This window comes from Arvicola amphibius, chromosome 6 (genome assembly GCF_903992535.2).
Source record: "Arvicola amphibius chromosome 6, mArvAmp1.2, whole genome shotgun sequence".
Taxonomy (NCBI): Eukaryota; Metazoa; Chordata; class Mammalia; order Rodentia; family Cricetidae; genus Arvicola; species Arvicola amphibius.
The window spans coordinates 49,135,367-49,160,106 of NC_052052.2; the positions used below are offsets into that span (position 1 = coordinate 49,135,367).

Here is a 24,740-nt window from a genome sequence, read left to right on the forward strand (position 1 = left end):
AACATACACAAAGAACAGAGAAATTTAAAGAGACTGATACAATCTGGGCTGCCCCTTGTCTTCCACTATGGGGGGAAAATGTTACTGCAAAAAAATCTCAAATTAATAATGAAATTAAGTATTTAAAAACAGCATATAAGGAAAAGAGCTTTTGAAAGGATGTAGTCTAAAAGTTCTGGATGCACGCACCTAAGAGAGAAAACTATCAATTACCACTGAGCTGTACTAATGAAGGCATATCTTAAATTTATTTGCATTTCACCCCTAGCACATGTCTCAGTGATCATATTATATTGCCAGGAAAATTAGGTTGGTTAGTTCATGTCCTAAATTATCCCCTAAAATGTCATCTTCTAAGCCCAGAATGTATGTGCATGAAATCTGAGCTACTTAGGAAGCAGAAGCAGAAAAACACAGAATTCCACACAGCCCTGGTAACATCGGAGGAACTAGTCACAGCAAGGACAACTTGGAGGTGTGGGGGTGAGGGCTCTTAAATGTTACCATATTGTCTAAAGTTGCTAACATAAAGTTGCTAGTCATTTTTTCTCCTGGATTTTTTCTTCTGGAATCTGTATCTAGTTTCCCTGCCTAATAGTCTCAGGTCACATGTTATCTTTAGCAAATGACTAACTTTTGTTGTTTCTCCCACTAATACAGCAATATAAAGGATCACTTTCTGATTTGTTCTCTTCTAGAACCCTAGTGTATCCACAGCATATGGTAGAGTAGATATCAACATCTGATAAATGAAGAGCTGAATGCATGGGTAGTGTTTTAGAAAATGTTCTCAAAGTCTTTTTATCTTTTTTAGCAGTCACTGGACACAACTCTACAAGGCACAGACGCTGAGCAGGAAAGGTGGGAGATTTAGGTTGGTAGCAGGGAACTAGGGAATGAGGACATGAGAACACCATCTGCCTGCAGAATCAGATTCTTTAAAATGTACACAAAGCATGCTTTGTGTCCCCTTTGGCTTGTTAGGAAGTATGATACTGGCCTAATGCTTTTCATCATGGGAACAGACAACAAAGGAAAGCTGTGTGATGAACTGAGCCTGGTCCAAGGCATGTTTTAAAGCCAAAGGGGTCTCTCCAACGCTTTTCAGCTACATAGCAAAGAAAGCTTAAAGATAATAAGAAAAATTCTCGAAAGTAAAGTAACTATTGAATTTAGATGGGTTATTACATTTTTTACTTCACTTCTGAATGAAATATCTCCCCAGTTTATTTAGATGAATTTATTAATCAACAACTGCTATCAGAAAGATGAGACTGTAAATAATTTACAAATACCTATAAAAAGCAATGTTGATTTCACACTGTGGATCTAAGGAAAGGTTGGTTGGCTAGTCAACATGGCCTCCATGAGGAAGTGACCTAAAATGTAGCTGAGTTAAGAAGGAAAGAAATATTCTCCACTATCAACCTTGAGAATCCAAACCCAAGCAATGGCCAACAAGACAGCTCAGCGAAAAGCGCATACTCACTGGCCTGTTGACATGAGTTCAATCCTCAGTTCCCACAAGGTGGCAGGAGAGAACCAGATCTGGAAAGTCATCCTCGGATCTTGTGTGTGCACGCACACACAGACACCACACACAAACACACACACACACACAAAAAAAAAACCCAGAAAAATCTAAAACAACAGCACATATGGCACACAATTATGGAAGCAAAGTATCACACATGCAAAGGAGCAAGCAGTAAAACTATATGAACAGCTATTTAGCTTAAGAAATCCACATGAAACTCATTTTTCCTAAAGATTGACTTTCATGTGTGTGCATGTCAGAAATATATATCTGTGGGTACCCACAGAAGACACAGGAAGGCTTCAGGTCCTCTAGAGCTGCAGTTACAAGCACCTGACATGGGTGCTGGGAATAGAACTCAAGTGTTCTGAAACAGCAGCAAGTTTTCTTAAGCAATGACCTAGTTCTTTCGCCCACAAGGAACTCATTTTGTACACGGCATCTAAATGAAGAGTCTAAGTTGAGCTTAGACTCTGGGTTCATGTAGGAGTATAATAGTGTTTCTGAAACTCTCTGAGCAATAAAATCTTTCCTTTTTTATTATTTATTGAGAAAACCACTCAGTAGGCTTGTATACATTGTTTGCCTTAGGTTCTGATTATCAAGAATAGAAACTATAAATTAATCTGTAAGAAAAGAAAGTGGAAGTGTTGGAAAAAAAATCTGTTCAAATTACATGACTGCATGTTCTCAACAGCAATAAAGATTAACTCAAATAGTTTAAGAATAACAAACCCAGAAGGTCAACCATGTTTTCTGTCCTTGGACAGCCAATCATGCTTTTCAAAGCCTAACCTTGTCCCCATTACAGAAAACCTTTCCCAAAAGTCTCCTTGCAATACCCAAAGACTTGACGCACTCACCTGTCGCCTTCTCATGACTGTGGCAGAGTCAAACCTGAGTTTTTGGCTTCTGGAAATGGCATATTGATTCCATTCTCCCCAGCTTTATCTAACCACTCCTATCTTTTAACTGAGAGCCTATCTTGCTTCTGGAAAACATCTATGACTAAATTCTGGAGACTTCAGGTCATGCCACTCAGTTTCTTCATCAAGAACATAAAGAAAGCTCATCACAACAATAAAACACAGCAGCATGCTTACCTTTGAATACTTCTGTAGTTCCTCGTCATCTGCAATCTGTGTGTCCAAGGTAGCTACCTACATTTACAAGAAAAATGTTTCCATGTCTGTATGAGCATAATTTAATTTCCTCCTGTTTTCTGAAATATCAGCAAACTCGGCACATTGATAACTCATCTGAAAATCTCTATCCAGTATTTCTGATCTCCATAAGTATAGTACATACCAATACATTTGCTTTTTTGTCATTCTCTACACTAATATAATTCATCCTAAATTATCTAAAAGTTGAACTGAAGATCACATATATAATTTGACTTCCTGTCCTTCCTCTGCATGGACTGTATTTTATTAATATCTTACAGGTGCAGGTTATCAGTAAACTACTTATCTTTGCAAGAAATTCATTTCTACCAATAAAATTTGACTAATATCTAAACAGCACACACACAAGAAATTCATTTCTACCAATGTCTACCAATAAAATTCAACCAATATCTGAATAGCACACACACCCAACTTTTGGTATTAAAAGTTGCTCAAGTTTTCATGAAGGTGTACTAAGTATACATACTGACATCAGCTCTAAATTACTTTCAATACCTAATACAAAGAAAATGCGACATAAATATGTGACAATATATTAAGAATGATGATGCGAAAATAAAAGTTTGTACCTTTTCAGTTCTGATAAAAAATTTCCCCCAAATGTGTTTAAACTACAGCGACAAAGTGGAATCTACACATGGAGTCAAATATGAAGGTCTAACTATACAAACTTTAAATTCTAGGACCCTCCAAATTTTAATAAAGTCGTCATTATATTAGATCTGTAAAAAATTTACTGTTGGACCATCAAGATGGCTCAGACGGGGCTGGAGAGACGACTCAGCAGTTAAGAGCACTGGCTGCTTTTCCAGAAGACTTGGGTTTGATTCCCAGATCCCCATAGTGGCTCACAACCATCAAGAACTACAGCTCCCAGGGATATGACACCATCTTCTGGCCTCTGAGGGCACAGGCACACAAGTGGTGCACATACATCCACATTCAGTCAGGCACTTACAGAGAAAAATATTTTTTAGAATGACTCAGAAGGTAAAACCTCTTTCTGTGCAAGCCTAATGACCAGAGTTTGGTCTTTAAAACAAATGCAAAAGGGGAAGAAAACTGACTCTTGAAAGCTGTCCTCCGACCTCCACATGCACACCCATACTCATACAATCACAGCACATATGAAAAAAAATTATTCCAGCAATCGGGAGGCAAAGGCAGGTAGATCTCTGAGTTCAAGGCCAGCCTGATCTACAAACAGCCAGGGCTATACAGGTAAACCCTGTCTCAAAAATAAAAAATAAAAAAATTGCACTCTTAGCCAGGCATAGTGGCTTTAATCCCAGCACTTAAGCGGCTGAGGCAGGGAGATCTCTGAGGTGTCAAGGCCAGCCTGGTCTACGTAGTGAATTCTAGGACAGTGGAAGCTACATATGAGAATGGGGGGGGGGATTTTTTTTTTTCTCTTGACAAAACTGAGAGCATTGCCTTTTTAAGCTTTCCATCTCAGGTCTTACATTCCATAAGTCAGTCGTATAGACATGTATCAGGAGACGGTGGCAAAAGGATCAGCAATTCAAGGTTAGCCTCTACAGTTTTAGGCTAGCTAGAGCTACGTAAGATCCATTCTCAAATGAATAATCCCTCCTCCATAGGAAACAAGCAAATAAAAAACCAGATCTGGAAGAAAGTGCAATAAGGAAAGAGAAACGCACGCATCCATTCACTCATCTGCCTCACCAGGCTTCCCTTGTATGCCTAGAACGCTAGAGGAATCACTGTAAAGATCCAACTTAAAATCTCTCCTGTCTCTAGCCTCAACTTCACCGTGTGATACAAAAAAATCTGAGATATAGAGAATAATCCTTTAACACACAACACACATCCCTCCATCACAGAGCTTTATTCCCCAGTATAACTGTCAGTATAAAGCTTGCCTAGCACACACCCAAAAGCCCTGAGCTCATGTCAGTAATCCCACAACTGAGGATGTGGAAGCGGAGGTTCACAAGTTCCAGGTCATCCCTGGCTACAAAGCAAACTTGAGGGCAGCTTGGACTATATGAGACTGCTCCCATCATATAACTGGTGAGCCACATACTCCCTGAACACACACTAGGATGTGTGACGTTCTAGAGAGCAGTCTAGTGACAGTGCTCTATGAACTGGAGACCCCGCAGTTACAAGAACTAACATGCAGGCCCCGAATGAACAAGAAAGTGATCATGTGACTAATCTTAATGACACTAAAGCAACTCTGGTGACAGTGGCCAGACATCCAAAACACAAAGTGTCCACCCAGTATTAATGACCATTTACATAAGAATGTGTCAGGGCTACATAACAAGACTTTGCCTCAAAACAGAAAATTTGAAATACAACAGAAATTTTATTGCCATGTTTGATGGCCACCGATGAGAGTTTTCTAGCAGTTTCTGCTTTCATGTGGATTCACTGGGGAAATGCAGCCAGTGCTTTACTGGCCAAATCTAATAACTGGTGAAGGGAAGCCTAATGGCCTGCTGGCACCATAAACTCATACCTCACCTAAATTACTTCCTGTTCTTCTAAATACATTTCATAATCATTCTTTCATTTTTCTCATAAAACTGTAAGATTCTTTGTGAAACATAGGACTAATATCCACAGCCCTTTCAGTGTACAATAAAACGAACAGATCATAAAAGCAATCATAAAGATGCCAGCCATTTTAAGCAGCTGATTCAAGTTATAAATTTAAAGGCAAGCTTTCACCCTCCTAATGTTCTTCTGCCTATTGTTGACCTAAATGTCTTCAATATGATCTGAGTGTCTGTTAATTGTAACTGAAGTCTGTGTACAGTCCTTAATTGTTCTTATAGCTTAAAACGCTTTAAAAATTGATTGATTGCCCTAATAGGAAAGAAAGACAGAAAGAAAACAATAGAAGCAGCCTGTGTCTTCTTTGACTCTCTCATGTCATTTTGAATTACAGTGCTAGGAGTGTAACGTGAAATGAGACATACCATTACTTCATAATCTGGGCCCAGTAGGTTTTCCCATCTTGACTTCAGCTCTTTTTCCGGAGTGCCTGGGCCTTTCTCTGGATCTACGTCTATAAGAAAGGAGCAGTAAAGCTGCTGGAAGCCAAACATGTTAACTCGCAAATTCCTAAAAACAGCTCAGCTTCAGTAGGAAAAGGAGAAATGAGTAAAATGGAAAATGTATTAATTTAAATCTACCTAGTAATATAGATCAAAGTGACTTATGAGAATAATACAAAATGTAAAGCCACCTGTGACAAACTTGTGAAGGAACTTTTGTTCAGAAATATCTTAAAGGGTAGAGGAAGTGATGAAGTACAAGTGAATGTATAGTTTCTATGTAGTTCCTACATATCTGGCTTAGTTTTATGTAGCTCTTACACAGAATTGTACCATTCCCTCTCTCTACTGGGAATGTAAATGCCTACAGAGTTAGCACTGGAATCAATAAGACAGAGTGACACAACCCAGCGAGGCTTTCTTAGCCAGGATAGACAGAAAGACTAAAATCTGAATTTCATCAGATAGAAACGTTAATTTTACACCAGTCTTTTGCTGCTGCTTAATTATTAGGATATTTGTACCTTTTTAATTCTCTCGATTTAATGGTGCCATTATCACACAAGTGAGATCATTTTATAAGCACAGACATATTTGAAGTGACAGGCCTACCCTCCGTATAATCTTCCCCAGACTCTCAGAGTAGCTAGCAGTCTGAAGAATGCCTGGCAGATAAAAGTCAAAGTACTAAAACTATCATCGCACTTACATCCATACTAACAGCAGAGGATAAAAAGGTTCCATGTTTTTTAAGTTCTTCACGTCACAGAACGCTTATCACAAGTGACATAACCATCTGCCTACCGTCAAATGTAACACGCAGCATCAGCTCTTTTCATCTCCAGAGCAGCTCTTTGGCTGCACAAAACGCTTAATTACATACTACAAATCATTAAGTTAAATAGACTTACTTCAGAATCAGAGACTAAGACTAATGAACACTAAAGAACTTAAATTACTCCATTTACAAAAGAACATCCAGGAAATAACTATATTAACTGATAAGCTAGATTACATTTAGGGACAGCTAATCAAAGATCCTATTAAAACAAGTACCAAAATCGTTCTGGTGGCATGCACTCCTGTGAACATTTCCTTAAGAAATTCTGAATTCTGAATTCTTACAGTTTCTTTTCTTTCCTTCCTTCCTTCCTTCCTTCCTTCCTTCCTTCCTTCCTTCCTTCCTTCCTTCCTTCCTTCCTTCCTTATTAATTTACTAGTGTTGGGTAGGGAGCAGGAAGAAGAGTCTACAAAGCCACAGCACAGATGTGGGACATCAGAGAACAACTTGTGTGGAGGTGGCTTTCTCCTTTCACCTTACGTGGATTATGGGAACCGACCTGGGGTTTTCGGGCTTACTGGAAGTACCTTTATGCATGAAGTACCTTTATGCACTGAACCACCTTTCCAGCCCCTTTACCAAATTCGTTAAAAGGTTCAACAATTTACCTGTTCAATGTCTTCCAGGTGCAGTCTCATATCTGCTAAATGAATCTGAACAAAATCTACAATGTATTGATGGAATTCTAAGCGTACAAACATGGTAGTCAGAAGACAGAAAGTTCACCCAAATAAAAGAAGATGCTGATGATTCTATTCCCTTGAGACCATTTTTACCTTTCAGGTAAACAATGAAGGCACAGACAGCTATGCATTTTAAAGCACAGCTCAGAGGACTACGGCCAGGGGAGGGTGGTTAATCTCCCTGCAGCAGCAGCAGCAGCAGCAACAACAACAAAAAAAGCTGCACAAGAGAGTAACCATTTCATGAGGCAGAGACTAAGGTCACAGCAGCCAGGTGAGACAGGCATACTTGCGAACTGAAATTATACCCATGCATGAAAGAAAAAAAATACAGTGAAATTTATTTTTAAAACCTGAGCACATGCTGGGTGTGGTAATGTGAACCTTTAACCCCAACTCTTGGAAGACGGCAGCAGGCAGATCTCTGTGAGGCTGAAGCCAGCCTGTAGTCTACACAGCAAATTCCAGGTTGCGAGGGCTACATAGTGAGACCCTATCTCAAAATAAAAAAATAAAAATATTTTTTAAATGAACAACAACAAAAAGGCATGGGTACAGCATAGGGAAGTGGAGACAGAAACACTGTTAAGTCCTGGGCTAGCCTGAGCTATACAGTAATACCTTTTCTCAAAATCAAATAAATAATGACAATAGCAATGAGACACCATTTCTAGAACTACTTCTAATTTCAATTTTATCACCTAGTTCCTTGATATTCATCTGCGGTCAACTAAATCAAAACAGAAACAATTAATTGTACTCTAGTTGGATCCAAAAGGGTAGCTTCTAAATCTTTATCTTGAGTGAGGTATTACTAATACTTTCCTTCGGGCTATCTTTCCTAACATAAAAAGCCAAAAGTCAGATTCTCTGGAACATGGATGGTGCTAAATATTGTAAGGAGTTTCCCTTAGCTGGCAAAGCTTTCCTTGAGTATTTCTGTAGAAGGAACCAAGCTATGTAACTCAGTATGATTGCAGAACGCAGTCCCGATAACAGCTGATGTGTCAAAATTAGAAACAATTCGAAAATTTTAAAATAAATATACAGCAGACTGTCATTTGATGCAACTTACAAAAAAACCAATGTTAACTTTTATGAAGAGGAAACACTTCTACATATAAGCAGAGACCTACAATATTTAGATGTAATACAATTATAACACATAAGTAAGAACACATAATTAAAATGCTACGTAGTTATTGTATACTAATAAATATGCATTTGAAACACAATTAAACAAAGATTAAACAAAAATACACTTGGTGATCTATTGCCAAACATGTTGAGATTATGTTAAGATTATAGTGAAAACATCCCATTTTAACTAAAATGTAGGGGGTGTGACGTTGCGGTAGGACTAGAGATTTAACCTAGGGCCTCATATATGCTAGGCTAGCATCCTACCATAGTGGTATATCCCTAGAAAAATATCTCACCTTAAATCTCTAAGATGTCTCTACAGCATGAGCTTCCATCAGATAGACTGCTTTTATACAGACCTCTAAACCTACCTGTTAGTAGGATATTTGTAGCTTTACTAAGCCTTGGTGTAATACTACTGCCTTTACTGCACAGGTCTGAGTCTGCTTCTGCAGATGCTACACCATATTAACTATCGAGAAGAAATGGTTAATATACAAAACAGTTGAAGTACTCCAAAGAAAAGGCTTTTGGCCTACCTGGTTTTTCTAAGGCTTGTATGTTGTTGTTTTTTAGATTATCCAGTCTTTCTCCAATTTCCTCTGCTTCTATACCCACATAAGTTTCTGTTTCCAGGGATCCAGTTAGGGCTGGTACTTTAGGCGGTTCTGCACCAGTTCCTAAAATAAGAATTGCTGGCTTGAATCACTAGTCCTTTGGGGGAAGTAGGGCAGCATATTCAAATGAGCGAATTTCACTCCCACTCACTCTTTGCGGGAACTCACTGCAGGTAACTCCTATAATACTAAAGTTTTCTGTTAAGTAACTAAGTCTAAAAAATCGCTTGATTGTATTCAAAGAATGAGGAAATACAGAAAATGAAAGTGAAAAGCAAGGTTAAGTCCATTACAAAAGTGGAATGGATTTCTTACAATATAGCTTTAGAAGAAAAAAAAGAAAGAAGAGAAGGAAAGCAACAACAATGAGAAGGCTGTATGTGCTTGCTGTTGTGGACAGGTACTGAGCAACATGTGTGAATAGGCTGGACCAACCATCAAACACATGTGGAAAGCCAAAACATCAACCTCAGAGCCCATGAGGGGGAGAACTCCCATAGGTGCAGATGGCTCCTCTCCTTTTCTTCAGGTGAGACAAAGTTCAGCAATGTTACCAGCAAGTCACTTAGTATCTCTTAAACAGAAGAAACACAGCACAAGTGACACTTTGGAGGGTCTTTCTTTCTTTTTCCTTTTTTTCTTTTTGGTTTTTCAGGACTGAATTTCTCTGTAGCTTTGGAGCCTGTCCTGGAATTAGGTCTTGTAGACCAGGCTGGCCTTGAACTCACAGAGATCCACCTACCTCCGCCGCCACCACTAGGCAGGAGGGTTTCACTTTATTAAAAGTAATTCCTCATCATTTTAAAAGAATTTTTAAGATATTAATATATATTTTAAATGTATACGAGTGTTTTGCCTTCGGGTGCACATAAATACATTAAGTATGGGGCCTGCTCACTGCAGAGGACAGAAGAGGGTGTCAGATCCCTTGGAACCAGAATTAACAGTTGGTTATGAGCCTTCATGCGGGTGCTGCAAACAAAATCTGGGCCCTCTAAGAGCAGCAAATGTTCTTAACCACTGAGCCATGGCTCCAGCTCTTTGTAAAAGAATTTTTATTAAAAGTACAAGGCTACAAAGAAATAATCAAAATTCAGGTTGTGGCATTTCAGTGTCTAGTAGACAAATCTCTTCAGAAAAAAAAACACAGAGCAGGGATGAGGGACTTCTATATTCAGAAGCCATACAGTCACAACACAAGGGATGCATGATTTAGGAAGGATTTTAAGGGAGGAGTCAGGAAGAAAATAGAGGAAGAAAAAAATACAAAAAACATTTTAGGGTAACTGAGAAATGTGTATGTGTTGCCTGTCTCTCTCCTTCTTGATGTGCACATGTATGTGTGTGCTGGCGTGCATGCACAGAGACCATAAAGAGATCTTCAAGTGTCTGGGCCACTCTCCGCCTTATTTTTTCGAGATGGGATCTCTCTTTGAACCCAGAGCTAGGCTGGAAGTCAGCAGACCCCAGCACCCCTCCTGCCTCCGGCCCTCACAGTGTTGGGTTTACAGGGGCAATGGATAGCCATGCTCAGCTTTTGCATAGATTCTGAGCATTTGAATTCAGGTCTTCATCTTACAAAGCAAACATTCTTACCTTCTTATCCACAAACCAATCTCCCCGGCACTACCAACTGAGAAATCATATATATACAAAGTATCTGATATTTAATATTAGTAGTACTTCTCTTTGTTGTGATAATAGTATGATTGCTTAAGAAAATATCCATATTTTCATGATGCTGACACCATTCACTCTATAGTGGTTCAGAAGGAATATGGAGAGATGGTAACTGTCAGATCAAAGTGGAAAGGAACTGGGTGTTCGTTCTGTTCTGTTTTTCTATATGCTTGATATGTTTGGGTTTTTTGTTTTGTTTGTTTTTGAATTTTGTTTCTGTTTTTTCGATACAGGGTTTCTCTGTGGCGTTGGAACCTGTCCTGGAACTAGCTCTTGTAGACTAAGCTGGCCTTGAACTCACAGAGATCTGCCTACCTCTATCTACTGAGTGCTGGGATTAAAAGTGTGCACCACCACCGCCTGGCTTGCTTGAAATGTTTTAACAACAAAAGAGTTCAACCATACAACCAATTAAACTCTTATCACTGTAACATGAGACTTTAAAACCACTCACATAGTATTTTTTTAGCTCATTAATCAACTGATGCCATAAAGAAATACATACATAGTACTAGGATAAGAAACGCCAATCATTAATTAAGTCATTATTTATTTATAATAACCAAGATAAGGAAATAGCTTCAGTGAACACTTAGCATAAATACATAAATAAAATGTGTATATACAAAAATAATTAATATTATTGATTCTTTAAAAAGGAAATCTAGCTAGTTGTTAGAGCCTAGATGTGCAGTAAAGTTGGCTCAGCAGAGAAGGATAAATACTGAAGGGCTCTTGAGCTATCTGCATAGTCAAACTCAAAATATAGTAAAATAAAAGCTGACAAGAGAGGAGAGTTAATGACATGAAGTTTCAATCACAGAAGATGGGGAAGGTCTATGGATAAGCTAGTCAATAATGTGAACAAAGTTGACAACAGAGAATCTTTTTTATCTTTAAGGCAGGATTGCACTATGCAGCCCTTGCTGGTCTAGAACTTGCTATGTTCTAGACCAGGCTGGCCTTGAACTCATAGCAATCCACCTGCCTTTCCGAGTGCTGAGACAGAAGGTATGGCCGCCACAAACAAAGAGAAGGTGAATCTAGAGTGTGAATTGATGGGATTTAGCCAATTAGAAAGGAATCTCTAGTCATTCCTGTGACAGTTCATCTAGATTAGGGTGACTGAGAGTGACCTCACTCCATCTGATGAGATTCTGAACTGAACAAAAGGAGAAAGTATGTCGAATATTGACATCCTTCACCCTGTTTCCTAACTAGAGATGCCCTGTGACTAGCTAGTGTCTCACTCCTGTGACCATACCTTCCCTGCCATGACTAACAGTGTCTCTTGAATTATAGGCCAGAACTAATCCTTCCTTCCTTTCTTAAAATGTTTCTTGGTAAGTATTTGGTCATGGCAATGAGAAAGCAATTAATGTAATAATAACTTTTTTCATTTTAGACTTATTTATTTTATGTGTATGACTATTTTGACCATGTACAAGCCTGGAGAGATCAGAAAAGAAAGAAAATTTTGATCCCTTGGAACTTAAGTTTATTTGCTTGGGAGGGGGTTGCTGTTGTTGTTTTGTTTTATTGGGTTCTTTGTTTTGTTTTTGTTATTTTTTTTAGAAGTCCTCACTATTTAACCCTTACTGCTCTGGAACTTACTATGTACATCAGGGAGGTCAGGGAGGACTTGAACTCAGAGATTTGCCTCTCTGTCTCTCCTCAGTATTGGGATTAAAGATATGCATCCCCACCAAACCTGGTGAAACTGATACAATCAAAGGAGCCAGAAAGATGCTCAGTAGTCTAGAGCACTGGCTGCTCTTCCAGAGGACCTGGGTTCCATTCCAAGCACCCACACGGCAGCTAAAAACTGTAACTCCACTCCCAAGGGATCTGATGCCCTCTTCTGGCCTTCACAGGCACCAGGCACACATGTGGTATACAGAATGCTACAAACAAAAAACTCATACAAATTAACAGAATATTTTTTAAATTATAAAATGACAATCAGAGCTCCTGAGGAAGCAGAGGAATACAGGCATGTACCCTGAGAACTTTAGTAACACATCACAGTGTGATAGTATGCTAAAGACCCAAATACTGGCCAGCAAGAAGGCTCAGACAGTAAAGACAGATGATCTTAGCTCAATCTCCAGAACCCATATGGTAGAGAGAGAAAACTGTCTCCTAAAAGATGTCCTCTGATATTCACAAATTATATATTTTTACACAATGAAGGCTTTCTATTTTATAACCTTATTGACAAAAAGAATACCATTTAATAAAAATGTTCTTGATAAAAATTTCTATTTTATCTTTTCACCATGCTTCAAATGACAAATCAAGAGAAAAATAGAGTAAAACACATTATAAACACAATCTGGGTCCTGAAGCTTGAGAAATATCAAGGTGTAAGAAAATGAAGGATCCTAGATCAAAACAGTGATTTCCATCTCCTTTCAAGGCAATCAGTGCTTGCATCCTGTCATTTGGGCTGGTGCAGTACAGCAGGTCCAGGAAAGACTGCAAAGGAGACCAGCTGACTAATTTCCCCATCACGCCATTAGACATTTCCTCTCAGTCTTCCAGACCATACCTTTGCCATTCTTCCAAACTCAGCTCCATGGAGAGGAGAAGGATGGGAGCAGGAATTACCTCTGTCTGAAGGCTGTTCAAATGGAGAATCAGATGAAGATGCTTTCCTGCGAACTAGGGTTAGGTGCACCACCTGCCCTGCATTTCGTAATACTTCAACAACATCCTGGTTGGCAAAACCCTGAATATTCACGCCATCCACCTATGACATCAAGAGAAAGAACAGAGTTTCAAACAAACCATCACCATTTTTGTTTTGTGTTTTGAAAGAAGGTCTCACTATGTAGCAAAGAGAGACCAACTCAGTACATAGCCCAAGCTGGCCTCAGATTCAGTATTTCTCTTGCCTCAGCCTCTTGAACCCTGGTTAGAGGTGTCTGAGTCATCATGCCTATCAACCATTCCCATTTTTAACTTTGGCAGTGCTGAATAAAATGGGGTAACTAATTTTTCTTCCCAAATACTTTATGCAGTATCAATAAGTATTTTGAATAAAAATACAAAATTAGTTTTGTTGACAAATTTAGATGCAAATAAGACAATACATTCCAACACACACGTATACACACACACACACACACACACACACACACACACACACATATTGTTTGTTTGTTTTGGGGGTTTTTGTTTTGTTTTGTTTTTCAAGACAGGATTTCTCTATAGCTTTGGAGCCTTTCCTGGAACTTGCTCTGTAGAACAGGCTGGCCTTGAACTCAGAGATCCACATGTCTCGACCCATAACACATATAAACTATTAAAGACTATAGAGAATGTAGAAACATTTTTCAGATACATTTCTATGCATACATTTATTTAAGTAAATGTGTAATTTTTCCCACCAGTATGTTTAGTAGAATGTTTCCTCTTTGACTGTAATAAATCATATTTAGAGCCTAAAATCATATAAGAGTCTGAATCAAATATGATTTCACCACACTAGTAAAACTAATTTTTTAATACCTTTTGAGGTGGGCATGGTGGAGCATGTGTTTAATCGCAGCACTTGAGAGGCAGGTGGATCTCTAAATTCAAGGACAGCCAGGTCTACAAACTGAGCTCTAGGCCAGCCAAGGCTATATAGTGAGATCCTATGCCAAAAAAACAACCTTAAAATTAAATAAAACTAAAATTACAAAATTAAACTAAGCCATCTTCTTCTCTTGATAGAAAGACCAACCATCCTCCCTCCACCTTTGATTCAAATGTACAAGAGAAAGCCATTACTTACGGCCACTATTTTGTCATTCACTTGAATCTGGCCACTGTGGTGCGCAGCACTGCCTGGTATTATACTTTTCACATAAATCCCTGAAGCTTCCCCTGAAAGTGCACAGACATAAAGAAAAAAAAAGGAGAAAGCTAAAATTAGGACCTGATTGCAAAATTCTTATCAAGAGGTTAATTAGCTAAAGAGGCTGACTAGAGACTTCCTAAATACTATTTTGAACACATGCAGGGAAATTGATGGATTATTTCAAACTGTCACCATCACATGTGACCTGAATTCAAAATGATTTGACTGATGACTACCCTTCTGGAGAAATAATCAGTAATGGAACCTTGATGAATGCCTTTCTCTGCAAGCTGGGATTCTGGGGAGCTAGGACAAACCCTGGTCTATCTCTACTTGAACTGCTAACTCAGCGCAAGCTCTCTTCATTTTTCACTAGCATCAAGACAAGAGTCACACATATCCCTCCTATATTTAGTTGAGTGCTGATGTGTATCATCCAGATACAAAGAAAACCACATGTGGTCCTTTAAAAAAGCTAGAATGGGGCCAGCAAGATGGTCTGGCACCCTGAGTTCAATCCTAGGAGCACACATGAAGGTGGAAATAATAAGCTTCACAAAGTGGCCCTGTGACCTTTACAAGAAACACAGGACAGGCACACACATCCCTATACACATAGAATAATAATTTTAAAAAATAGAATGCGCTCAGCAGCATAAAATAATCCTCATACTATAAAATTAAATATTTAACAACAAACAGCTATAAAAATTATAAACATATAAAAAGTGACATTCCCAAGAGAAAGAACTAAAAAGAAAATAGTTTAAGTATAAAACTGTATCTCTTAATGCTTTTACTAAGCTCCCACTGCTAGCATAATTATATAAACTTTACTGAATCATATCCCAGATCTTCCGTATCAGGAAAAATAATTTATATTTCTGCAGATGGCCATGGGGTTATACAGCAGGTAACAACTGGCATTCAGCAGGTCAACCCACCAGACACACAAGGAAAAGTCCATGAGTCACTGGCTGTGGAAACCAGTTGCCGCTGTCTGTAATTTCTCTCATGTGCCACTTCATTTTTTCCCTAAGGACTGCTATGGGTATATTGCCATTGCTTGTATGTGAAAATATTCCAGCTATTGCACACTCATATAACGGTGGATGGTCAGGATAATGATTTCTACTTAATTTGTGTAATTCTGATGAATAGATATAACACTTGGATATTTTTCATTATTCAGACTGACATAGGAAAGTAATAGTTTTTTCAGTCACAAAGTCAAATAATTTTAGACTTCCGAACATATTCAAAACAATCCGGTTGCCCCTGGAGACAAATACCTGGTTGCTCCTAGAGACAAATGCACAAGAACAAATTTGCAAGTATTGTTGATTGCTGATTCAAGGTCAGGCTAGAAGCAACATTAGTAGAGATAACTTTCTCAGCAACTGACTTTTTGCATGTAGTCCCAGCCTCAGTTTATGTTATGGGCTCAAGGTTCAGCCAATAGTTTACTTTCTGTCTGAGAACCCGAACTATTTAATCTATGTGCATGGCAAAGCCTAAGAGAAACTTGTGTGACTTACCTTGTTTTTTGAAAATGGGTCAGGCCCTGAAAATGTAACATATAATTGTTCATAGCTTGGCTGAGGATAGGAGGCTGTGTGGAGCTATGAAGGGGATGGGAGAAAGGGGGTGGAGAGATGTGTAGGCTGTGCAGTTAGAGAGAAGCTTCTGAGTCGAGCAATCAGGAGGGATGTAGAGCTAATTAGGCTGCTGTGGAGAGCTATGTAGAGGAACAAGAGAGATGTTCAGAGTATTTTTTTCAAAATGAAGTAAAAGAGAAAGTTACCACCAGAAAGTGTGAGTTTGCTTATTTCTTCCCCTTAGACAGAAAAAGTCTAACCCTCAGATAGACAAGAACTTTTCCTAAGCCCTCACCACATCAGGTTTTTTTTTTTTTTTTTTTTTTTTTTTTTTGCATAGCCTGGGTGCTGACTAGAGGCTGGCCTCATCAGTTAGCCATATATTTCAATATCATCTTCCACATATTCCTTCTACAAGGCATGGCACCCAGACTAACATTGCACCAAGTACCAAGAGCTTTCCTGACTCTACAGGTTTCTTCTTCCCTATCTAATCCTCCTTCCTCATTGCCCAAATGCTCTTTCTCAAGTCTCCTCTCAACTTCAGTCTTGCATCTGCCATGCTAGAACAGTGCTTGCCTCTTTACTAAAAGATGTATTTCCAGTTATCTTTAAACATTTAAAGGGTTTTACACTTTAATTACATTCCCTGAATAGACTCTTTGGTTTGTTTTGGTTTCTAAGATTAAGTTTCTCTGTGTTGCCCAAGCTGGCCTTAAACTTGTGAGCTCAAGCGACCCTTCCTACTCAGTTGCTGAAGTGACTAAGATTACAGGAGAATGCCACCATGCCTGGGGTTGCCACCATGCCTGCTCAAACACCAGCACAAAAATCAAAGACCAAAAATAAATGGAATAAAGTGTTTTTTTAAAGCTGTTGACATTTCAAATGTCTCATTCTTTGACTTTCTCATCTTCTTAAAACCACCCAAGCCCACATGTTTTGAGAGTAAATATGTAAAAAGATTCTTCTCTGTACTCAATAACACAAACATCAAATTTTCTCACATTCATTAATTTTTCCTTAGATACTAAGGCATAAGTTTAGGAACTCAGCCACCACCCAACTTTAACAAGATAAAAGACAGTGATAACAATTCAGTATGTTTTCTGTAACATTATTTTTTTAAAGACATACTTAGCTTTTAAAGGACTTATTTAAATTCTGAAGCTATGAAGTGTGGCATGTAAAAGAATCAGAAGTTTTGAATTAGGCATTTCACTAGGCTGGAATAGCACAAAGTGGTCTGACCTGAACTTCATTCGGCTGTGAGCACATTAGCACTCTTAATCTCTCCACCTGCTCCCATGCATGGCGACAAGTTTTTAGGGAAATAACTTTCTACTTGCTATTTTTCAGAAAAACTAAAATACTCTATAGCTAAATTCTCATGTAACTGCCATTTTTTTTAAAGGTTTATCTTTACTTAACTAGTAATTCTTCAATAACCAAGGGAAAACTAACAGTGAAAGTTACTGCTAACTTTCAGGTTACATTTGGGGAAAAAAATTAGCCAGTTACTTGAATCATGTATTCTTGCAATGCACTCCCCTTATATAAAAGAAAAAATAGTTCTAATGAAATACTTTTCTTATTTTTTTCATGATTAAACACAAATATATTTTGGGTATTCACAATATACAACATATACAGTGGTCAATTTACTTTATCCCAGACACAATACTGTATATCTTAACAGTTACACAATATTCGAAACAGAACTGGAGAAAAGTGAAGTTCCAATGTTACAAAATGGACTATACATTAAATTCCTTTGTTACTAACTATAAAGCCAGCTGTTAAACTATTGAGGCAAAATGTGACTCTAATCACTGAAAAGAAACTGCTTGCTATTATAGATTCATAGTTTTATTGTTTGAGTTTTAAATTAAATTCTGTGGGTACTTAATTTTATTATCTAGACATCTTAACATCCTTTATAATTATCCAAAATATGAAGTAGGAATGATTCATTTACCTGGATGAGCTCCTCCAACATAGCCAACAATTCTAATACCAAGACTCTGTCCATCTCTTTTAACGAGTTCAACATTGTAAGTTTCAAAAAGAGAACAGTCCTGCAGAGAAATAAAGCACCCATTGTTACATTTTAAGTTGTATAAATGTATATATAATCAATCTGTGAACCAAGTTTTTTCTGAGACCAACTGAATTTTAAGAGGATCCCCATGATTTCCCATCCCTGAGCCTGCCCCTGTACAGGGAGATTATCAAAGAAGTCCCTTATGAGCAGAGTTTTCTCCTGCTGGTAAGAGAGGGTAAAGAAAAAGATTTGAAACATACAACATCAGCTTGTTGTCTGAAGGTGGAAGGGTCATACAAGAAAGATGGGAATAAGGGCTTGAAAGATGTTCTGGCTGGAGGGCAAAGAAAAGGCCCTCCATCTTACAGCCAAGAATTGCATTCCTTCACCAACCTGAATGAGTTCATCAGCCCAGGATATCAAGAAGGGAGATCAGATAAACCAATATCTCCACTTACCCTTCTAAGAATCTAGGCAGAAAACTCAGCTAAGTTTTCTGATTCTGACCTATAGAACTGAAACTAACCAAAGGTATTGTCCACAGCTACTAAATATGTAACAACTTATAACAATAGAAAATTAATACAGACATTTAGAAAAACCTCAGGCTGTATTTTCTGAAAGAACCACAAGCCTAACAAAAAATTTAGAAGCCAAGAGGAAGCTAGTTATTTTATATATATATATATATATATATATATATATATATATATATATATATTAAACTGGCTCTAAAACTTTAATACTTATTGTCTAAATATTTCTGCAAAGGGATAAGGTATCTAAACACCAGCACTGTTTTCAAGCCCAAACATCAGCATCAGAAACTAACCACACACATCAGAAAGCCTTGTGGACTGGATAAAAAGACTTCAGTGTGCATGAGTAAAGATGGGAACTAAAATCAATTAGCACCGCAACCTGGAGAAACTAAACAAAGTGCTAACATCATAGATACAAAACTCCTGTTCGCTGGGTGGTGGTGGTGCACACCTTTAATCACAACACTTGTGGGGCAGAGGCAGGCATATCTCAGTGAGTTCGAGGCCAGCCTGATCTAAAAAGTAAGTTCCAGGACAGCCAAGACTGTTACACAAAGAAACCCTATCTTGAAAAACAAAAACAAAAATCAAAAAACAAAACTCCTGTTCATTTAGTTCCCAGGAAATGATGTCTCTGAAAATAAATGCTAGCCTTCCGCTTGTTCTAACAGAGTCTCCTTCTCTTCCCGCCTCTTCATGCTCTTATTCATGGGGAGGAAGAGCTGGGGGAGAGTTCAGTCAACAAGGAACTTACTGTACAAGTGTGAGGAACAAAGTTCAGAACCCTAGCAGCAGATGTTAAAAGTCAGGCATGGTTGCATATACCACTATTCTCGATACTGGGGAGAAAGACAGGATCCAGGGGCTTGCTGGCCATCCAGCTTGGTTGGAATGACAAGCTCAACTTTGTGAGAAGACTCTGTCTCAAAAATGAGGTAGAGAGTGATAGTGGAATACAACGATTTCTGGCTTCAAGGCAAATATGTGTGCATGTACTAGCACACATGCGTGTATGCATGTACACACCACACCATAAAGAGGAAGAGAGAGAAACACATCTAATATTCATCCTGAGTACTCTCTGCTTCGAATATGAGGAATGAAGTGTAACTTATACTACTGTGGTCACCCAGCTGAGAGAATTTCTCATCTTGCATTGAATAACAGGCAGCATTTGATATAAGAAGAATGGTTTTTATACTCACAGAACCAAGGGTCCTGTTGGCTATAGCAGGCAGGGCAACAGGTAAGGATACAGGTGTAGGAGGTGTCACTGCAATTTGACCAACAGGGTCTCTAGCCACCAGCATCCTCACTGAATTCCCACAGTTCCTTAGCACCTGAGCAACTTGTTCACTGGTCATCCCTTGCACATTTGTACCACCAATCTTCAAGATGTGGTCCCCTGTCTGTAGTCTCCCATCCTTTGATGCAAGAAAGAAAAAACAAATTATTCAGAGAAATCTATAATTTAGCTTAACTGCTTAATAAAAATACATCAGACTTTCATTTCTGGCAAAAAGACTGACGAAGCCACTTCAAATCCTGGATAAACCATGTCTAATGATCTACTCAGCTGACAAAAGATAAAGCAATTACTTGTAGAACACAAAGATGGAAGGGTCCAAAATGAAATGAGTAATCAGACCTCTAAAATGGGTCTCTGCTGGAGGGTTTTTAATGTATATCTAACAGCTTAGAGCCAGAATATAATGACCATGTAGGCAAGAAAGAAATCAAAAGTTTAGGACATCCATGACAGTCAGAATGAAAAGTTCCAGCATAAAGTTGAAGAACTCCTAAGGCCAAAATGCTAAGCACCATGACTGGGGAACAGAAAATTGCCAGCATGGCTGGAAGTGGCAGAGAAAGGAGAACAGTAATGAGCATCTAGAAGGATAGACAGACAGATGGAGAGTCATTTTCTATGACTAGAGAACAAAGTCAGCAAACGACTGATATCAGGACCAGTTACATTTTTTAAGATCTCACCAACTTCTGTGCTTAAAGTAGACTTAGGAGAAAACAATCCAAGCAGAAACAGCTAGAAGGCTCTAACAGTGACCTCAAGATCACAGTGGTGTGGACAAATTAGTAGTTTCAAATTGAGAAGAGAGAGCTACAGGTATTTTCCAAGAATTGCCAATGTGATGACTGATAACTTCTACATGGGATATCAAAGAAGAGAAGGAACCAGAACCCTAACATTTTAGCCTACGCAACAAGAAAAAATAGACATATCATAAACTATACTAAAGAAGACTAAAGAATAACAAATGAGTAGGAATCGAAACGGGTACATCCAAGTGCATATTGTGTATATACTGCATCATGGAAAAGTTTATAAATCATGAAAATATATATCAGTTAAAATTATTTATAGAGTACCCTATTTGTAAAAATTCTGATCGGTCTATATTTTGCCTGTTTGTTACATCTGAAAACCTGAATCCTATAAAATTACCTTAGTATTGTATATTAAAACTATCAAAATGTCAACAATGATGGTGTAAGAAGTATAAATGCCTGCAAATTACCTTACATGTTAAAATAACTCCTATGGCAGGTAGTGGTAGCACATGCCTATGATCTCAGAATATGGAGGAAGGAAAACAGAGGCCATCCTGAATCATATAAAGGATTTGAAAACTGCCTAGATTATATAGTGAGAAATTTTCTCAGAAAATCAAAAAGAAAGCTGATGGGGATGGGAGGGGTCATGTGGATCTCTTTAAGTTCAAGGCCAGCCTGGTCTACATAGTAAGTAGCAAGACAGTCAGAGCTACATAGTGAGATGAAAGAAAGAAGAGAGGAGAAGAAAGGAGAGGAGAGGGGAGGGAAAAGGAGGAAGAGGAGAGGAGGGGAAGAAAGAGGAGAGGAGCAGAGAAGAAAGGAGAGGAGAGAAAAGAGAGAAAGAATTTCAGACAGCCAGAACTACACAGTATATTTCAAAAGAAAGAAAATCAAAAATAAAGGAGAAAGAAAAAGAGGGAGAGAATTAATTCAATCTTGTTCAAAAAACAATTTAAATTTAAAATGAGAAAATTTAGGTTTAAAAGGTTGGCTGGCCAGGCACAGTGGAACACACCTTTAATCTTAGGATTCAGAGTTTTTTTCTGAGCTTCATAATCATATTTTCAGGTGGCATCGTTTAGAAGTCATGCAAGAAATACTGAAGGAAGAAGTTTTAAAAGACTAAAGACAAAAAAGGTCAGTTTGCTACCCTTCCTATTTTTCAAATCTGCAGGATTCTGAAGGAAGAAAGGATTCAGATCAAAAAGCTGAGTACGAAGTTATATGCTGTACTGTGAATGCTATAGCAAGTGCTAGCCAGGTAAGACAAAGTGGTATAAACATCAGGAAAGGTTTAAGAAAAGAAACAAATACAAGAGGTAAATTATGTAGCTGCTGAAGGAGAAAGACAGCAGCCACCAGCCAGAACCTTACCGGTAGGACACAGCCTTGTGGCAATAAACAAAATAATAAAAATGGGTTAATTTAAGATGTAAGAGTTAACTAGAAATATGCCAAAGCTATTGGCCAAACAGTATTGTAATTAATATAGTTTCTATGTTATTATTCAGGTTTGGATGGCAGGAAACGAACAAGTAGTCTCTGCCTACAAAAGGCACCCAACATGGGGTGACTACATCCACATAAAACCTAAGAGAGTTTGGGAAGGAATTCACACACACACACACACACACACACACACACACACAAGAGTTAAACACAGCTTCATGGTAACAGCATTTTCTCAGGTGGGCTGTTTGCTAGAAGCAATGAGAGGCATGATTCCTTTAAAAGAAGGCTTCCTGACTCAGGAGTAGAGGCAGCAAAGCTGTGCGTCTCCTTTAAGAAGACTGCCTGGTTTGTGTTCATTGCATGAACAGCTCTGGCTCTTTCAGGAGGCCAAGCACTTGAATGGGGTTTATGGGTAGCATACTGGAAGTTACCTGGTGACAACATGGGCCAACTGCTTCCAAGAGTTGAGGTGGTGGGCACAGCTACTACCCAGCAGCCTCAGAGCTGGCCTTAAAGGTACCTCTACCATATTGAAAGGCTGAGAGAGGTAGAGCCAGCATCCAGAGCTGCTGCAACCATACTACTTACCATTTTAAAATGCTCCTTGTCAGAAAAAAATTTCAGATACTCAATAGGACAGACTCAGACATAAAAGACCTCTAAATGAGACAGTGTGTTCAAAAATATATGTAGGGTTGAGAAAGAGAAGAAAAATAATATAGACAGCTATAAAAAGAAATAGTTTTAAAAAATTAAACAGTCTTTAAAGAGACAGTAAAAGTAACATCAAAGAGTACAGACAATCATAGATTAATGGAGTAAAGAAAAATAAGCTATGTAAGGATGGAATATACACAGAGAGTGTGAATTATATATATTTATTGTGTTTCCTTTAAATTTTTGACTGTGAATGAGCTAAGTACAGAGAGACATTTCATTGTGCGAGCTGCTAAACTAAACCAACATATGTATTTTAAAGGTATCTTAACTTCAAAATTTGTATCTAAGAATATGTTGCTTTGGAAAAGAGGTTCTGCTTTTGCTTCCATAGAGGATAAAAAGCTGCGGATTCCTTACCAGCTAATATGATTTGATCAAACAAGACCCACTGAAGCAATAACCCAAATGGTCCAATATCCATGAGAGCTTCAGGACTCCTGGCCAAGATGGACTTACCACACAGGTCCCATGAAAGACCTGATTAACAACACCCCAATCAGCAGGAAGTAGTCCAGAGAACAATGCCTAAATTCCCTAAATGATTTTTTACAAATGTTTGTTTATATTTAAAAGGGGATATGCTATAGAGATGAATATTTTGCATTGGTATGGACCTTGGTTCACTGATAGAAATTTAAGGTCAACTTTGTTATATGTATATGTCTGCTCTTGATTAAAGTATTGTATTTGTGGAGCTCATTTAAAAACCTAATGTATATTTAAGAAATACAGGTTAATAATCATCTATAATAGTTAAGCTTGTAGTCATATTAGGTAGGTTTTTAGATGTATAGAGATATATTTCAAATGGATAGGTATTCTTCAATCCTTTCAAACACTAACAGGACATGGCATTTAAAAAGTCTTAATAACTTAGGACTTTTCATGACAATGAGACATATCTGCTCCTGGCAGCACCAATCTACTTCAAGAGGATGACAGATATGAAAGAAGCTCCTTATAAAGTTTGCTAGCTATTTGGGCAAGAAATTGCTCTTGCCTGGACTGCTGGATGGTATGCTGTATGAACTGGACATGCAGAACCCAAAGAATAATGACTCATAAACTTGCCTAAAGGTGAAACAGACCTTCAGGGTTCCTGCTTCATGAAAGAGTCTGCCAGACATTCTGTAGGATACAGAAGAAAGTGACAAACTGCCAATAGAGCTGAAAGAGTTTTTCAAATTTCCTGCTTCATGGAAAAGTCTGCTGGAAACTATGGGCCTGTAGGCTGAAAATGGATGCCCCAACATTACAGAAGAACTTTGGGTGACTGTTCAGGCATCAAGATGTCTCTGTCAATTCTAAAGTTTTGGGAGTTGCTTACAATTTACTTCCTGTTAATTTAGGTAACATTATACCCTTCTGGGGTCTTTGATGGAGTTGAAAAATAGTTATAACTAAAATTTTCCTTAGTTATGATAAAAAGATAAAGTAGACAAATATTTTAACTATAATTCTTGCTTGATATCTGTTTTGTTATATGTAATTTTACTATGTTAAAGTTAAAACCTTTCTTTTTATTTAGACAGAAAAGGGGAGATGAGCCGGGCGGTGGTGGCGCACGCCTTTAATCCCAGCACTCGGGAGGCAGAGGCAGGCGGATCTCTGTGAGTTCGAGACCAGTCTGGTCTACAAGAGCTAGTTCCAGGACAGGCTCCAAAGCCACAGAAAAACCCTGTCTCAAAAAACCAAAAAAAAAAGGGGGGGAGATGATGTGGGATTCCCCACTGTATGCTATGAA

The 24,740-nt window shown here is 38.3% G+C and overlaps 1 protein-coding gene across 5 annotated transcripts in view; it reads right to left on the reverse strand.

Moving 5' to 3' along the window:
- The window catches only part of Patj (PATJ crumbs cell polarity complex component), a 302,434-nt gene that overhangs the window by 248,395 nt on the left and 29,299 nt on the right, over positions 1–24,740 (reverse strand). For all 5 annotated transcript variants that reach the window (XM_038332714.1, XM_038332713.1, XM_038332717.1 and 2 more), the window contains 7 exons: positions 19,957–20,175; positions 18,144–18,243; positions 14,502–14,593; positions 13,331–13,472; positions 8,963–9,103; positions 5,679–5,767; positions 2,641–2,697 (listed from right to left, as the gene is read on the reverse strand). In XM_038332714.1, coding sequence (XP_038188642.1) covers positions 2,641–2,697; positions 5,679–5,767; positions 8,963–9,103; positions 13,331–13,472; positions 14,502–14,593; positions 18,144–18,243; positions 19,957–20,175 — 840 coding nt within the window. The remainder of the gene's footprint in view (positions 1–2,640; positions 2,698–5,678; positions 5,768–8,962; positions 9,104–13,330; positions 13,473–14,501; positions 14,594–18,143; positions 18,244–19,956; positions 20,176–24,740) is intronic.